This window comes from Pocillopora damicornis, chromosome 14 (assembly GCF_964200805.1).
Source record: "Pocillopora damicornis chromosome 14, jaPocDami1.2, whole genome shotgun sequence".
NCBI lineage: Eukaryota > Metazoa > Cnidaria > Anthozoa > Scleractinia > Pocilloporidae > Pocillopora > Pocillopora damicornis.
The window spans coordinates 9,706,423-9,724,453 of NC_142683.1; the positions used below are offsets into that span (position 1 = coordinate 9,706,423).

General features: G+C 38.0%; 2 protein-coding genes, 1 long non-coding RNA gene, 1 other non-coding gene and 1 pseudogene across 4 annotated transcripts; 3 read left to right on the forward strand and 2 right to left on the reverse strand.

The window, feature by feature from the left end:
* Positions 1–1,421: 1,421 nt before the first annotated feature.
* Positions 1,422–2,797, reverse strand: LOC149034348 (uncharacterized). Its single transcript, XM_089192968.1, has 3 exons — positions 2,268–2,797; positions 2,005–2,087; positions 1,422–1,873 (listed from the first exon to the last, which is right to left on the reverse strand). Exons 1-3 carry the CDS (start codon positions 2,434–2,436, stop codon positions 1,751–1,753), a joined length of 375 nt encoding a protein of 124 aa, XP_089049094.1. The 5' UTR covers positions 2,437–2,797; the 3' UTR covers positions 1,422–1,750.
* A 262-nt stretch (positions 2,798–3,059) lies between these two features.
* Positions 3,060–3,839, forward strand: LOC149034349 (uncharacterized). The gene is made up of 2 exons (XR_016182697.1): positions 3,060–3,464; positions 3,537–3,839. It is a non-coding gene; the product is annotated as an uncharacterized LOC149034349 (long non-coding RNA).
* A 1,589-nt stretch (positions 3,840–5,428) lies between these two features.
* LOC149034350 (uncharacterized) lies at positions 5,429–7,701 on the reverse strand. Its single transcript, XM_089193109.1, has 2 exons — positions 6,196–7,701; positions 5,429–5,973 (listed from the first exon to the last, which is right to left on the reverse strand). Exons 1-2 carry the CDS (start codon positions 6,413–6,415, stop codon positions 5,795–5,797), a joined length of 399 nt encoding a protein of 132 aa, XP_089049235.1. The 5' UTR covers positions 6,416–7,701; the 3' UTR covers positions 5,429–5,794.
* A 1,091-nt stretch (positions 7,702–8,792) lies between these two features.
* Positions 8,793–10,029, forward strand: LOC113673667 (uncharacterized). The gene is made up of 2 exons (XR_016182926.1): positions 8,793–9,160; positions 9,428–10,029. It is a non-coding gene; the product is annotated as an uncharacterized LOC113673667 (transcript).
* Positions 10,030–14,563: 4,534 nt separating this feature from the next.
* LOC149034351 (uncharacterized) lies at positions 14,564–17,826 on the forward strand (annotated as a pseudogene).
* The last annotated feature ends 205 nt before the right edge of the window (positions 17,827–18,031 follow it).

Sequence of the window (18,031 nt, forward strand, 5' to 3'; positions counted from 1 at the left end):
ATTTTCAGGATAACTTATCACCTTATCCGCGTATCGCAAGCATTATAGCTGCCAGACTGCGTTTCTACGTCTACTTGAGGAATAAACCCTTTAACTCCCAGAGGTGATTGACATGTAACTTCTCCCTATGATAACCGTACATTATCCAGCAGACTGGTGATGAGAATACTTAAAGCTGTCACGAAAAAGTTGTTATCTTGTTCTAACACCAAATTCTCAAAACTAAATTACAAGGAAATGTGTAGCAGTTAGAGTGGATCATTGACAATCAGATCTTGGGAATTAAAGGGTTAAGGACCGCTTTGGACAGTAAAGAGCATGTAGCCATGATAGGCATTGATCTCTCGAAGACTGCCTTCTGCATGATTTATTGTTATCCAAACTCAAGGCGTATGGCCTATCAGAGAACTGTATAAAATTTCTAGGGTAAAGATTGGTGATGCCTACTTCAGTTGGCTATCTCTTCATAAGGGTGTGCCTCAAGGGTCTGTTCTCGGACCCTTGTGATTTAACATCTTCCTCAATGAATTTGCTATTCTTGATGACACTCAACTTTTTCTCCGTAGATTAAAAACCAAGTACAATTCAGACCTCCCTGCAAAGTGGCTTGACACTAGCATCTGATTCGTTTCAGGGTAATGGTATGACAACTAATCCAAACAAATGTCTCTCTATGTGGTTCGGAACTGACACTGATGATCTATGTGTTTCACTTAATGGCATTGTCACCTTTATTGCTATTACAATGCTACTTCTTGGTGTCAGTATCGATAAAGATCTTAATTTCAACGTTCATGTTAAGGAGACCAGTTCTCTGTGGCCAAAATCTTTGAAAAAATGATCTATGACCAAATATATAACTATCTAAATGTAAATGATTTATTAATCAGTTGCCAGTCTGGCTTTCGTTCTCTACAAAGTACGCTTACTGCCTTGCTGGAGACAAGCAACAACTGGTGTGTCAATGTTGACAAAGGTCTACTCAATGGTGTAATTTTCATTGATTTAAAGAAAGCCTTTGACACTATAGATCACGAAATCATCTTGCAAAAACTTGCTAAGTATGGGGTGGATCAAGATGCACTGAAATGGTTTAAATCTTACCTAGCAAACCGTCTACAACGATGCAACGTAAACAATCACCTCTCCAGTACAAGCCCTTTAAACTGTGGAGTTCACCAAGGAACAATAATTGGCCCTCTACTCTTTTTGATCTATATAAATGACTTACCAAATTGCTTAAGCTTAGGCTCCCCTAGAATGTATGCTGATGACATGAATGTTACCTTTGCTGCATCTGACATGCTTGGTCTTGAGATCCAAATCAATACTGAACTGAAAAGCATTAATCTCTGGCTCAAAGCTAACAAGTTAAGCCTCAATGTGGCAAAAACTGAGTTTATGGTCATTAGCTCGCGTCAAAAAATGCAGTCTTCAAATGACAAGACAATAAATGTTAATGTAGAGGGCGTCAAAATAAACCAAACAGATCATAGCAAAGCTCTCGGACTGAACATAGATGAAAACCTATCCTGGAAGGAACACATACACGCAACTTCAAAAAAGTTCGCTTCCAGTATCGTTGCACTTAAGCGAGTCAGACCTTTTATTTCAATGCATACCGCTATTAAAATATATAAAGGTCTTATCGAACCACATTTTGACTACTGCAGTGTTGTTTGGGATGGCTTGTCTCAACAGCTGTGTGAGAAACTACAAAAACTACAAAATCGCGCTACTAGAGTAATTACTAAATCAAGTTATGCTCAAGGAGGTAAACCAGCCCTATTGCATGGTTACAGAGCCCTGCACCTGCTTCACAGTTGCAGGAGGTACTGGTTATTTTAACTTCGGGAGTCCTTGATATCTCAACCTAAAAAAAATTAAATGGATAAATATCTGCTGTGAATGTGTGTGTGTATGTTTTAAGAATTAACTCGTATGAAAATTACATCAAGCAAAGTTCGAGCTGAGACAAAACTTAAATATTATAAATAAGCTTACCTGTAACCTCCATGGCTCTTCATTTTTTCTCTGTGATTTGTAGCTTCGAGCTCTAATAATTACTTCTGTATCCTGAGTTTTTACTGAAAGCAAAGTGCGAATATGGAAGTTTAATACACTATAGATTTTGCAAAAGAGATTTCGAATGGCGAATCGTGCAATAAACGAAAAAAAAGCACCATCTAAGATGCTTAAAGAAGCATGCGTAACGTGAAATCACACCAGTGTTGCAGTTAAATTTGAGACTGAAAGGAAACTTTTACTTTCGACATCGAAGATATACCCTTCGCAGAAGTTACTATAACCACGAGTTACCACCTTCTTCGGGACTTCTCCATCGGTCTCAAGCCATGTCTCGATAAAAGAGGCGTCAAAAAACGGAACATTGCGGAGAGATTTCGACCACGCAGCAGAAAATCCACCTTCAGCCATATTGGCTAAACAAGCATGTCGTCCAGGATGCCCGTCCAGCCTCGTTTTGGTGCGGCCCTCGATCCAAGATGGCGGTGCGTGATATTGGAGTATTGTCAGTTCGAAGCGAAATTTCGAACACTAATGATTGAAGAGACACTTTCCGCCGCGAAGTTTCGCTTTGTGGCGAAAATTCAACGAAAAAGCGCCCTTTGTTGAAACGAAATGTCACTTAAGAGGCCTCGAACTTTCGTTCGAACTTTCGTTCGAATTTTCGCTCGAACTTTCAACGAAAGATCGTTAGAACAAATAACGAAATTCTCCTAATTCCGTTTGCATTACTTTTGCACAATACTGTAAGTATCAGGCAACCAGAACAGGTTCTCCCCATTCAATTTGTTTATCTCTATAAAGTTAGAGGGGACTGGTGACTAATCACACCATACTTTTTTGGTCTCAAAATAAGTAGAACATTTGGCTGGTTCCTGCGGATTTTTGCTGGGGCCAGTTACAAGAAACTGGTGCTGCGAATGAAGCTCTGCCATTGGCTTCTGTGATGCAAACGACAGTTTTATGTTCATATGGGATTTTGACATGTTTTAATCTATACTCTTTCGAAATATCACTCAAAAGGAAAGATAACCATGAGGAGACTGCAACGAATGATAAGTTTCTGTAGTTGACCTCTGTTCAATAAATTGTCATAGATTTAAATCTTTTTGTAATCCCTCTCCCCCTTTTCCCTTGCTGTATTTTTCTCCTTCACTTAAATTTTCCCTTTTCTCTCTTCTCTTTCATTTTTTGTGGTTTAGAGAGAGAGGGATGAGTTGGAAGATGAAGAGGAAGATGAAACCTCTTTTACCACAATATCAAGTCCTATATAAGAAAGTAATCTCTATGAACCATCTTTCACCAAAGAAAAAACTGTAATGTCGAGGGAAAAGTTGAACAAATTCCTGATTTCAAGAGATATAAGCCCAATTCACCATTCCCTGGAAACACCATGGGCGGAAGCTTCCGAGTAGACAAAAAGGCCTTATACTAGAAAGGTACAACAGGTTGTGAATGCATGCTTGGATGAGATTGTTCCCGAGGAAACTGAAACTTTATTGTCCTCACAGGTTAAATCAGAGTTTGAAGAAAGTGCTATTGACTCCTCTCTAATGGAGTGTTTGGCTGAACATTATAACAACACAGACCAATGGAGGTCTTGAAGGCAGATTTTGTCCATCATGGCTGATAAGGTGAATATCAAAGATTTGCACAGATGGATACCTAATTTCTTCAGGTATCATTTTAACATAGCTGGACATCATTTATTACTCCACAGTAGAGGTGCAAATGTACAATCTGTGAAAGGCACAAGAATGTACTTTGCACCAGAGTTCTGCTCTCAATTCTGGAAATAAAAATTGGTTGCACAACTGTTAAGCAGTTTTCTTGCATGCATTACTGTAGATACATGTTTGGCAAATCCAACTTGCTGAGAACATCCAGCTCCGTCCACCAGGAAAATGTGGATTAAACTATGAAAATGTGGAAGTCTTAATATGCTATTAAAGAAGGTCAAATGAGCCTTTAATTTCATGATCAAAAGATTTGATTCTTTCCCGAAATTGTCATGGATTTAAGAGTGTGTTATTTTTTTTATGTGAAGTGTTCTTTTTCGCCCTAAATTGTAAACTCAAAATGTGGCAAATTCTCAGGATTTAGTTTTTAATGATTTTCTCAAAAATTAATAATATTTAGCTTAAAGAATTATGCAGCGTTTTTTTTCAGTCAGAGATCAGTTGTTTTTTTTTTCTAAATTAAGGTATAGTTAAGAATATGAAGAACAACTGTCACATAACTTACCCAAAATCAGATGGAGGCTTCTAGCCCCAACTGTCCCATGGAAATGGTTTTGTGGTACATTGAGCATAATCATAATAGGTATGTAAAGGGTTGAACTTGTGAAACTTATATTCGGCAAAACTCACTACCAACTGCTAACATCTGTTATTCAATTCTGTATGAATGTTTAATATATGATTTACACATGCATTTATAAATATATATTTTTTCCAATTAACTGTAAGAGTGACAAAATTTCAATGATGAGTGACTTCTCAGCTCACAAATCTGTCATGTTTAGACATTACTTCCACGACAATGAACATCCACAATCCCATTCTCAAAATGAAATTAACTGAATAAACATCAGATTTTTGGCAAAAATTGCATGAATTAACATCAACAATCATATACTTCAGAGGGCTGTGACCACCCATCTTTTACAGAGCCCCAAAATTTTTTTGCCCACAAACACAGTGCTATGATAGGTAATTTCTGTGATCATATGTTTGTCGATACACAATGTTGCACATTAGAGATAATTAAAATAAAAAAATCCCTATTTTTTCTCTCTTTTTGAATAGTTGTGTGACCCAGTTAATGGTTAACTGTTCTAAATCAGCAAAACAATATCAAATTACCCCAATTTAGGAATTAATTTCCTAAAGGTTCAAACAACTATTGGACAAAATTAGATCAAAATCAGTCGGCTTCTATTGGCACGAGAGATATTTATGGGAAGTGCATTTTTCAAGCTTATTTGAGCCTTTTACTCCAGGGATTTGATTTGGGGGTTCTAATACCCTAGGAATAAGCCAGGAGCTCGAACTACTCAGGATTCTTGAATAACTAAATGACCCTAGTCACACCTGCCTGGTCCTCTCGTGGAAAAACTCTTGATTCTGGCCCTTGGAAAGAAGGCCTGTCTCAGACCTTTAGATATTTCCCTCCAAAAGGTCTGTTAATGAGCTTGTTTTAAGGAGTCTTATGGCTTCTTCTTTGATTAAATCTTTCTTTAACCCCCATAAGGTGGCATCTGTATTGAAATTTTTTTGTTCACTTGAAACTTGTGTGAGCAGTTCTAGAATCCTTATACCCTCTGAAATGGATTCTGAACCCTTCTTACATTAATTATAGTTGTTGTTATACATCAGTTGACCTGACTACAAATACTAAAGAATAAATACCAAAACTTTAAACAGTAGTTTATTGGCAGGTTGCAGACATACACTGTTACATCTTATTGACTAATTGTGTATTTTACATGAATTTATCATTGAAATTCATTCCAGGGTACAATTAGTTTTAATTGTTAAGAAAAATAATCCGTAGGGTTTGGTGGGTCAATGTCAGAGAAATTTGATGTGAAATTGCCATACAAACAAGTCATGGCACTCCTTAAAATTGCACATACAATATACATCTTTCCCAACGCACTCAATGATATCTTTTGAGTTTTCTTAAAATCAACAAATTTAAAATAGTTAACAATATCCCCAAAAAGCCACTCTACTGAAATGCGGACACTGCTCATCGACTTGTTAAACTATTCCATCTGAGGAGTGATACCTGCCGTGCGATATGGCGCAACAGGGTGAACTCTTAATGGGTAAGCAGGGTCACCATATAAGGCCATGGGGTTACCAGTCGGCAAAAAAGCATGGTGTTCAAGGACTTGCAGAAGGCCAGAATCAGCTAACATTCCAGCATCACGTTTGTGGCCCTCTGGAAGAAAATGCACATTTTGATTGAAAATTGTGTTCTGTAATTTTAAAAAAAATGTATATTTTTATTTCTACTACTTGATATGTTTCACGCTAAAAACTGCTTTCACCTATTTAACATGCTGTTTGGATTTACCGTGTGATAGATGGTTCTAATGTGACTAGAACCAGGAGCCCATTACTTGGGCTCCTGCTAAAACTTGAAAGGAATAATTTCCATTACCTACTGGCCCATACATGTTGGCTATCATACCACAGGGCAATGCAACAGATTGGTATTTCAATCCGTGGACTCTTTTGTGTCCGTTGTACACAATTCCTTGGTTTTCTTGTGGTCGGCAAATGGGTGTTACTATACGATCTATGAAGCCAAAGCAATTTGGCAGGGGACTTCCTTTCCTTTGTATGGCATCAGCATATCTCTGAAGTAGAGGGGGACTCATCAAGGTGTGGTTCTATGCTGTCAGATGGTGATGATGTAAGCTGTACACAGTTTCCATTACATAATTAGCGATCATACAAATTTCTGGTACTGGGCGGCCAAAACGATGGATTAGGTCACCGTACCTACAAGGGTACGCTAATCTTCTTAACAAAAGACAAAGGCCTTCAATTCCATCGCATACAGTCCCTTGTTCACATCGATACGAATCAAGCAGCCCCATTACGTCTGCGAGAATTGGTATGTCCCTTTTTTGGAAATGAAATTCTGCCAAGCACTCACTTTCGCCGAGTCCTTCCAGGTCAAAATCTTCATAATTCTGGCAAGGATAATCGAGATTTTTTGAAATGTTGGCATCATACAGCAGTAAAAATTCATCTTCTGAAATGTCACCATCATCGAAACTTGCGATCAAAAATTCACGAGCCTTTCTAAAGGTAGCCATCGCTTTTCCTAAACTTCAAAGAGGAAAGCCACTACAGCCGCCGTCGCGCGCGCTATCTTAAGGCTACTTTTCGCGCCATTGGAACGGCAACCTTTCCCCAAGCCCCCTTGACCGAGTCTGCCGTCCTAGGTGTCTGCCATCGTCGGATCTTACGCTCATTATTACTCTTCTTGAAAAGCCATCTATGCATCCGTGAACAACAATGTTCCAGCGCATCAAAGCATGATGTCCATATAAGTGCCACAGGGAGTTCGGCCACGGTACTTGATAAGTCCTACGTGAAACAACAACACCCCATCAAAGTGAAGTATTCTGTGGATCTACTCTTGCCATGCTTTCTCTTAACCTTTTTCTTTGAATTCTTAAGCCAAGTGCTTTTATGTAACCTCCAACATAGCCCTGTTCAGTAGTTCGTCCATGGTCGGAAATGAAGCCTCTCACGATCTCGTCTAGTTCCTCATCAGGCAGAAGATGAAATCCTGTCATATTTTAAAAACCATATTGTTCTACTCTCCTGTGAATCGTCCACCTTGAAACACCCAGCATTTCTCCAATCGTAATCCAACTGAATCCCAATTCACGCAATTCTTCCAACATCTCAGCAGGAATGTCAAAACGTGGTCTGAATCCAGCTCCTCTTTGTCACTAACTCCAATACCACGACAATCTCGTATCGATCTAAGCATTCTGATACTCTGATTAATAACTTCAGCATGCGCATCGGCAGCTCCTTCACCCACATCATTTTGGCAAATATGTTCCGCTTTGTCTAATACTGAGGCTAAAAACGCCAGTAGGTCTCTTCCAACGTCAAAATCTTCCTCGTCCGTCATTATGATCTCGCAATGATTCTTTCCCAGCCCCTTTTCTTTCTGATCCGATGGCTCGACCCAGTCCCCGAGATTAAATATATATTTTTCCAGATTGAATTGAATGAATATATATGGATTAAATTAAATGGATATAGAGCGATTAGATTAAATAAATATAAACATTTTAAATTAAATGAATTTAAGAAAATTCCAAATTTTAAATATTAAATTGAACAAATGAAAAAAATATTTCATAAATATAAATATTGAATTGAATATATATAAAATTAATGAATATTGCTACAATCGGCTTGCCATAGAAGTAAACATCCACTGTCTTGTTAATAAAGTCAACACTTTGAATGTGTCCATGCCAAATGTCTCCATTAGATTCACCCTGAATAAGTATCATGTCCCCTACCTCAGGATATACAGATACAATTAAGGTAAATGGAGGTTGCTTGAACTGTTACGTGTAATCAACTTCTGTCAAGAAATTGTGATCACTTGGGCAGAGAACTACTTTCCTGCAAATATCTTCAACCAAAAAGACCATGGAGTTGGCAAGAGGTTGGCATTTAACCTTAACAAAACCACTCCAAAAGTTTCTGTCAGGTTCATGATTGTCTCTTAGTTGTAATGGATAACAAATTCCTTGGCCCAATAACCTACAAAAAACCTTCACTGTGGACAGACACAAATTCTTGCTGCTGGATGACAGTTCCTTGCCCATTGACTAATGCAATCTCATAATCTCCACAAGCAAAGGCAGTTCCATCAAAACCAGTGACTTATTTAAAGCATCTCTTGGTTGAAAATGCAGCCACTGGAACTTCCAAAGGAGAAATTGACAACAGCTCAGCAATTATGTGATGGTCACCACCCACAACAGGTTTGATATTTGACATTGAAGGCTCTTCTTGGTGCAGGTTCCATTTGTGAAAGTACTTTGGCTGTATCATTAGAGCAAGCTATTCCCTTAAAAGAGACACAAGTAAAATAAGATTCAAAATGTGAAGACATAGAGCTAAGTGTGCCATTTTGGAAAGACATGAGAGTGATAAAATATTTTTAACAGCTAGACTACAATCTCAAATTTTCTTTGAGGGAATAGTCAACAAGGTGCTGCCAAGTTAATTATCAGTCCTAGAAAACAAAGGTGGGTACTGTAGTCCAATGGTTTTCGTAGATGCTCTAAAGGAATTGAGGGTGATGTAAATCATATGCTAAGTATTGATAAGTGTGCGTGAGCTTCCTGTATACACAGGTGGTGAGGCGGCCATCAGGTTCTCACTCGCTCCAGTTTCCCCCACAGTTGAGCATTTCAACAAAATGGTCGAAGCTGTCCCTAAAGACTTTCATGAAAAGTTTTCCGAGGTTGTTCGCAACTATGGAGTCTTATATGACAAGGAGTGTACAGATTTTAAAGACAAAAAGAAGAAAACACAAGCCTGGTTTCAAGGTGGTAATACAATGGGCATGACGAAAGGTAATAGGAATGATTTGCAATTCTTCCCTTGTGAAATGTAAAGACAAATGGTGGACGAGATTATTTCAATTCAGGATTCCTCACATCTTAAATTGTTTCATTCTCAAATGTTTTTTTAAGTGGCTAGTTTATTGAAAATCTTTGTTAACTTCTAAAGTGAGAAGCGAAGAGAATCATTTAAACTAAAAAAAAATAAAAAATAAAAAGTATAATAAAAAATAAATAAATAAATTTTTATTTCTTAACTGGAGTAAAATTTCTCCCCAGACGAGGCACAAGCATATTTCTGAAACTTGCATAACAGGTACAGTAGAGAGAAGAAAAAATTAAAGAAAGTCAAGGTTTCTGGGACAGGTCGCGATAATGTTATGGAGGTGAAATCAAATTTATCAGAAATATATCCTTACTTTCAATGGCTGGAGCCATTTATTGCTGAATGAAGAACGAAATCAAATTTTGAAACTGAGAGCATTGACATTTCTGATTCAAATGATGAAGGCAGTGACACAGCCAGAAGTCTAACCCCAGATATTGAGGCTGTCAGTGACACCTCACAGCCACCAGTGAAACACACTCCAACTAAAGTGACTAAAACCAAGCAGCCTTCCTGGAAGTTCCGCAAACAATCCAGCACTGAGTCAAAGAAAACACAAAATGTTGAAAAAAAAGCAGAAATGACATTAATTCAGTCACTTGAAGCAAGTACTGTCAAGGACTACAAAAGTCAGGAAAAGGAAAAGGATGATGATGAAATATTTGATAATTTAATCACACCCCAGCTAAAACAGTTGCCCCCAGACAAAAGAATTCTGGTGAAAATGTAAATTTCCAATTTGATGTATGAAAAAACGATTAATTCAATCAGTTGAGGTTCACCATATCAAATGTGCTCTTCAAATTACAGAGCAGAACAACCATGGCAACCTTATTCATAATTTGACTAGAGTCGATTGAATTTTGTATTTATATTTATTTGGGATACTTCTATTATAACAGGTGTTAAAATTAATTTCTTTTAGTTGAAGTTTCAAATTAATGTAATTGAACACAAGATTGTTTATTTTTCAACTTAGTGGGTGAACAAAATGCTTATAACTTTGATTTTGTAACTGTATACTAATATTATTACAAGTCATTTTTGAGTGAATATTTCAGCTAGTTGCTGTAATGTTACTTAAACGTAGCATGGACTTGAACATAACATTGTTTATTTTGCAATTTGGGCAAGTAAATAAAAAGTCTCATTATTGCTTCTGTGCTGGTGTATTTGTTGCAGGTATAGTTTTCAGTTTATATGGTGTGTCATGGATCAAATATACCAGGCATTGAGGTGCTTGGCTGTTAGTCTGTTTTTTCATGGCTTTGGGTCAGCAAAATGTCAGAGATATTTTTTTGGATGTTATATTTAATGATGATACCAGTATGATAAAAGCATAAAGAGAATGCACAGTTTGATGGATGCCGTTGACACTTTTTAGATGTTGATGAGAGATTGTACAAATGCTTTTCACACACTGGACAGGAAGAAAATATCGTCAACTTGCTAAGAAATTTGAAGCTTGGAACAGTTTTTTCTTTTTCAGTACTTTTAAACACTTTTATTAATAAGTTGGTCTTAATGCCAGTCTGAATATGACACTTACAGGTAAGCAATGTTGTTGCCTCTGAAATTAATGTTGTGATTAACAGAAGTAAAGCATTAATTTATTCATCTACAAACTCAAGCAAATCTATGGAAAACATCAAGCATATATCATAACACAGACATATACAACTATGTAGCAACTGGGCCAGAACTTCTTACATATGCCCACCGCCAAGGCACTTCCCCTTGCTCAGAATTAAAGTAATCAGTCAATGATTCTTGAATCTGTATAAAAAAAACCTCTCACTCTATTTAACCCAACCAGGGCACCTGTGTCTGAGTCAGACATCACACTTCTCATTCCCCAGGCTTTATGTTTCCTGTTTGGTCCATACTGTCTACAAATCCAGATGGACAATACAAAGCTGTCTCAGTTTGCCTCAGGCAGTTGTGGAGACAAACATTTGCTTGAATTGTAAGCTCTACAGTGTCTTTAAGGAAAAGGCCTCATCTCCAACCAAAAAGTAAGGTAACAGGGAAACATAACACCCTCTAAAGTGTTCAGGTTTGGGGAAATTTATTGAGCCATCTTCAATGGCTTTTCCCATATCTGAAATGTGATAAACCACCACTGTCATTACTGCTCCCATAGTCACCAATATCTACCAAAGTAAAATTGTAGTGAGAATCACAAATTGCCATTAATACAAGGCTAAAAAAGCTTTTATAATTGTAATATAAAGATCCACTATTATTTGGACATTTCATATTAACATGTTTCCATTAGTTGCACCAAGACAGTGAGGTAAATTCCACAGTATTCAGTCGAGTCGCCGACGGTTCAACTCGCCAACACCAACTCACCGATGTATAAAAATCGAGTAGAAACGTCAATGAGTTGGTTTTCAATCCAGTACAACTTATTAATAGTTAAACATATAGAAAAGTAAACGATCTCTGGTTAAAAAAAAAAAACAAAACAATTTTTTTTCTTCCAACAAAATTTAAGACTCATCATGTCAATTGGTCAGATTTTTTTCAGAAAATTTGGCTTTCTAGACAAGATCGTTCGTTAAAAACAATTCGCTAGTTGTCACACAATAACTCGTTTGCATCTAAAGCTTTTTTGGTCGTTGGCGATGTTCACCCTGCTTTATTTGCCTTGGCATTCTTAAAAAATTTATTAGAAATAAATAGAATTGTTTTTTACCAAAGATCTTGTCTAGAAAGCCAAGTTTTTTTTTTTTGACCAATTGACATGATGAGTCTTTACAGCGTTGTTGTCTCACAATAACTCGCTTGCATCTAAAGCTTTTTTGGTCATTGGCGATGTTCACCTTGCTTTATTCACCTTGACATCCTTATAAACTTTGTCGGAAAAAGAATTGTTTTTTAACTGAAGATCTTGTCCAGAAAGCCAAGTTTTCTTTAAAAAAATCTGACCAATTGACATGAGGAGTCTTTGCAGTGTTGTTGTCACACAATATCTTGGTCGCGTCTGAGCTTTCTAAGTCATTGGTCTTGTTTCCCTGCTTTATTCACCATGATGTCTTTATAGACTTTGTTGGAAGAAGAAAAAAATTGTTTTCTTACAAAAGATCTTTTACTTTTCTACATGTTTAACTTCTAATAAGTTGTACTGGATTGAAAACCAACCTGCCAACATTTCCACTCGATTTTATGGGTTAGCAAGTTGGCGAGTTGAACCATCGGCAACTTGACCGTAATTCAATTCCACAGGTCTTCAAATTCCTTTGAAATTTCTCTCCAGTCGTCAGGTGAACTTTGTGGTCCTACATGAATGTCTCCCAGGGCCTTCCAAATTGCACCGCATGTCTCCCTCAGAATGTGGCTGACAATGGTCCTACCAAGACAATAACTGAAAGCTAATAATTGTTGATCATCCCCACTGGTCAACATGTGCAATGTGAGGGTTAAGCGTTCTGCAACAGAAATGGGCTCTCTCATTTTAGTAGTCTTCTTGGTAATTAAGGGGCCAACCAGGGTCAACAAATGTTTGAACCTTTCTGGGCTCATGCATAAATATCTAAAAATTTGAGGTGACAAAAGCCAAGACAATTTAGACAATTTGTATAAAACTGAATTTAATTCTATCAGCTCACTTGGCATAATTACTTTCTGCTTGCATTTGCAATAATGCCTCACAGGGAATGCACGGTCTCAGAGTCAACGTCCATGAATACGAGGAGGCCAAAGAGATACTAAAATGAAGCATGGAGGTACACGCCAAGTGCCGTTAATAAGAAGTAACAACATTCACACATTGGAGAAGTTTGTTGACCTAGTTAGAATTAGTGATAAAGTTACAGGCCAAAAGAAGAGATGGTGAGTTAGAAGATGGAACTCTTCACAGCTTGCTTTTGAAAAAGTTGCCTGATCGCCAGCTGGAAAATTACAGTTGCTAGTTGAATGAACGCGCTAGACAAAAATCATAGTTTTCAGAGACTGGTTGAAAGACAAAGTCAGATTCCAAATAGAAGCAGCAGAAATGGCGAACGAAATTGAGCTGAAACCTGTCAAGCACCTTAGACCACCAAGAGTAGTGAGAGTACCGAGATACCAGGAACAAAGCAGGATGCGAAATTTTCATACTGCTGCAATAGGGAAAGAGTTAAATAGTATAAAGCCTCCATGTTCTCTCTGCCAGAGTTTCGATCATGGGGTGTGGTTTTGCAAGGAGTTTTATGACAGAAGAGTGCATGACTGCTGGAAGATCACTAAAGAAAAAAAAGTTGTGTTTTCGTTGCCTAGCCTCTGATCATAAGGGGAAAGACTGCCCAGGTGGAATGGATGGTTGTTCTGGAAATCACCACTGCCTTCTTCATGGAAGCAAAGTTTTGTCAGAAACTGGGCCAATGACGATGTAATGCAGAAACGCCGACTGAGTCTTATTCGTTACGTACTGTCCCTGTGTGGATGAAGGCTAATGGAAGATAAATATAAATGCCATCCTAGATGATGCATCGTACGAAACTTTCCTAAATGAAGCAGTTGCTAGGATGCTGGGACTGCAAGAGCCATTAGCAAAAATTAAAGTTTATGTGCTCAATGATACCATCAAAACATTTCAGTCCATGCTAATAAAAATTGAAATCAAAAGTGTAGATGGCACGTTTTCAAAGGAAATAAGTGCAAGAACGTGTCTGCAGAAAGTCAATTACAGAGTTGTGAACTGGAACGACCATCAGAATAAATGGCTGCATCTGACCTAGTGCAATTTTCCCAAGCCAGCAAATGATGGACTTGTCGATCTTTCGATCTCCGTGGAAAAAATGGTGGACCTATCACCTGACTCAGACCACTTGGGTGGAGCTGTAATGGTGCACCTGACAAGAATGAGACCACGAAAACACGATCTCATGTTGTCCGTTCCTTGTTCATTAAAGAACCTATTTGAAGTGAGGGAAAAGAATCCTGCTGTGACTTGACAATAGTTTAAAGAGATTCTGGGAAATCGAGAAGTCTGACACAAACCTAAACCTCATTATCTCTAACGAACCTGATTCAATTCATAACATCGAAACAATAGATGAAAGTGTTTTGCCATTCCCCAGAGACCATATCCCGGTTACATTCAATCTTACTCTCTGCATTCTTCAATTACCAAAACAATCCCGTTTTGTTTATAACTTCAACAAAACTGAGTTTGAAACCTTCAATAAAAAGTTACACAATGCCAACCTGACTGACCTGATCTCTACTAACTTAACGGTGACACAGGACTTTGAGAATTGGTATTCTCAACTTATGTCCCTGGTTGACAAACATGTAACAAAAGTTAAACTTACAGTTATCAACTCTCCACCATGGATCGATGGTTAAGTTATCCACTTGCGACGAAAGAAAAAACAATGCTGGAAATAAAGCTAAAAAGACAAACAGTGAGTACTATCATTAAAAATTCTGTGCTCTGCATCGTGAATGCAAGTCACTAATCAACGATAACTACAACGACTATATAGACTCTCTTCAAGTGTCACTTCATGAGAATCCAAAACATAACTAACTTTCAACAGGATATTGATAAAGTGTTCGACTGGTCTACTAGATGGCGAATGAAGTTCAATCTCGACAAGTGCGAAGCTGTATGTGTAACCCAAAAGAAATCTCCAATTCAAGGCACCTTTAATATTAGAAATCACGTTTTTTTCTCAAACCAACACCCAAAAAGATCTCGGTGTTGTTGTTAACAATAATCTTAAATGGAGTTCCCACATCATTTCCTCATCATTCAAAACCAACCAAATACTGGGGTTACTTTACAGATCATCTGACCCTCATTTTGGAATGTCAGTTAAGCACTCTCTGTATCTGAGCCTGGTGCGATCTTACCTTGGCTATGCTGATGATGCGTGGACGCCTCTGCGCATAGGTGGTTTACGCACAATTGAGTGAGTTCAACGTCAAGCAACAAAGTATATCTTAGGGTATCCAGATGCCCTGATTCCTTACAAGGAAAGATTTATTAAACTGAACCTCTTACAAGTTCTTTCTGGCATGAAATCAGGGATTTAGTATTTTTCTTTAAGGCCATTAATCGCATATATAACATTGACATTACAGAGTTTGTCCAACCTAAAGTCATAACCAGGTCCACTTGTCATAGCTAGTCTTTAGACTATCAGCCTTTAAAATGCAGAACATATTGTGGAATTCCTTGTCTTTGTCACTAAGAACCCTACTTAGCACTAATGCTTTCAAAGCAGCTGCAGTTAAATATTATAAAAAAGCACTTATTGAAACGTTTGATCAGGATAGTGTTTATAATTGGAAATCATTGTGTCTTAAGTGCTCTTCCATTAGGAATTTAACCAGTTTTCATAAGTGTTGTTTTTAGTAGATATTAATAATTAATAAGAAAAAGTCTCTGTAAGGATCAAACATCATGAGAAATGAAAATTTTTAAAAAGTTTTAACCGACGACAAAAATGACCTAAACTGTACCGAGATTAATAATCTATTGGTTTGTTCACATTCACTCCCAGGGAAAATTAAATGTATCAAAGTAAAGACGAATGATGTCACTATGCATGGTAGAAGTGCCAATTTGTAGTGTTGTATTTAGCTTTAGATAGAGAAATAAACATTTCACTCTTTTTTTGCGACTTTTTTAATGAAAATGAGGCCTCAGGCCTCGCACAAGCAGCCGTTGTTACCATGGCAACAAGAGTGCTGCAACCTTTAACAAGGGCATTTTTGTGCATCCCCTGAGTGCCTAACTACATGCAAAATTTGAAGGGGGGTTGAAAATTTTCATTTCACACGTGGTTTGATTCTTACAGACTTGTTCTTAATCTTTAAATAAGAATTGAAATACATTTTTTACACGTAAATTCTTATATTATATACGCATATTTTGATATTTTAGTGGATTATCTATTTTATTTCTATTTTGCTTAAATTCTCCCCTACCATTATTTTTATTGGGCTTTCACCTAGTTGGAACTTGCTCTGTCATGACTGTCCCTCACTGAGTTTTTCTCCTCACTATTGTTAATTTCGTTTTTTTTTCCTTTTTCTTCTTATACCAATTTACATTAACTGTCACCTATTATTTATCATATTTATATGTTATGTACTCAGTGAAAGTCGAATAAATAAATAAATAAATAAGACCGCGATGGTAGACTCGTACTCACCAAAGACGAAAGACTAGGCTTACGCAAAGTGATTCCCTCAAGTACGAAAATGGAAGATACCATGTGGCCACCCCTTGGAAAGAAAACTAACCTGATCTCCCTGACACTAAACCCATGGCACTCTCTCGCCTCCGAAGCACCGAAAGAAATCTGGACAAAAACAGCCACGTCGAAGAAGAATATCAAGCAACTATTCAGGCCTATGTTGAAAAGGGATATTTACAAAAGATACCCTCAGAAGAACAGCCACCAGCTAACGCTATGGTATTTGCCCCATTTTGTGGTCATGAGGATGGATAAATCGACTAAGAAAGGTTGAATCGTATTTGACTGTGCCACTAAATGTGATGGTACTTCCTTAAATGACATGATCCATGTTGGGCTGAAATGACAGCAAGATCTTTTCATTGTCCTTATCCGTTTCCGTCGAAATCCTGTTGGTGTCCCTTGCAACATAAAAGAAATGTATCTCCAGATAGAGATTGAGGAGCAGGACCGATCCCACCTCCGACTGTTTTGGAGAGACCTTGACCCTAACTGAGAGCCAGACATATTTGAGTTTAGCCATGTAGTTCTTGGAAAGAATTCTGCCCTTATGAAGTCCCAGTTTGTTGCGCAGGAGAACCCTTGAAGAAACCAAGACCACTATCCCCTTGCCACTGAGACCGTCCTTTAGTTAACCTATATGGACTATTGACAGTGTTGAAAACGATGACGAAGGAGTGGAGCTGTACCATCAATTGAAAGCACTATGGGAGGTTGCCGGCATGCAAGCTAGGAAGTGGATCTTTAGTTCACCAAAAGTTATTGAAGTGATTCTGACAGAAGAGCAGGCCACAGAGATTGCGATTAACAGCAGTCAAGATCTGATATCAAAGACACTTGGAATTTCGTGGAACAGTACTGGAGATGTGTTTACCGCCACTGCTTCTGAAGTTTCCCAGGAATTTCCGACAAGGAAGCAAAACTTCCTGCGTAAAGTAGCAAAGATTTTTTTCCTGCTGGGATTTGTATGCCCATACGTTATTATGGCCAAAATCCTGCTCCAGGAGCTGTGGATGTGAGGCTACGCCTGGGATAATGAAGTTTAAGATGAAATAGCAGACAAAATCGGGGATTGGTTGAAGCAATTGAAAAGTCTGCAAGAGGTGAAGATTACCCGGTGTCTATGACACCCAGAGCCTGTCAAGTCGAAGCGTATTGTGCATATGATGCTGCCTCTTAGTAAGCCTATGGTGCAGCTGTCTATATGTACTGTGAATACAATGATACTGTAACCAGTCGACTGATTGTAGCTAAGAGTAAAGTGGCATTGTTGACCCCGATGACAGTGCCAAGACTGGAACTCATGGGTGCGATTTTAGGCCTGCATTTAACACAGTTATTGCTGACAGTCTTCGAAGCACTAATGCAGAGCATGACATTCTACTCTGACAATAAAGATGTACTAAGGTGAATTTGAGGGCGCGGAAAAGACTTCCGACCATTCGTAGCCAACCGAATTGGTGAAATACAGATGTTCACTGAACTGTCGAGTGTTGAGTGGTCAAAGATGAAAGTCCCAGATAGACCTGGTAAAATGCCAGAGATAAGAATCTCAAAGAGGAGAGAGGAAAGAGGACACAA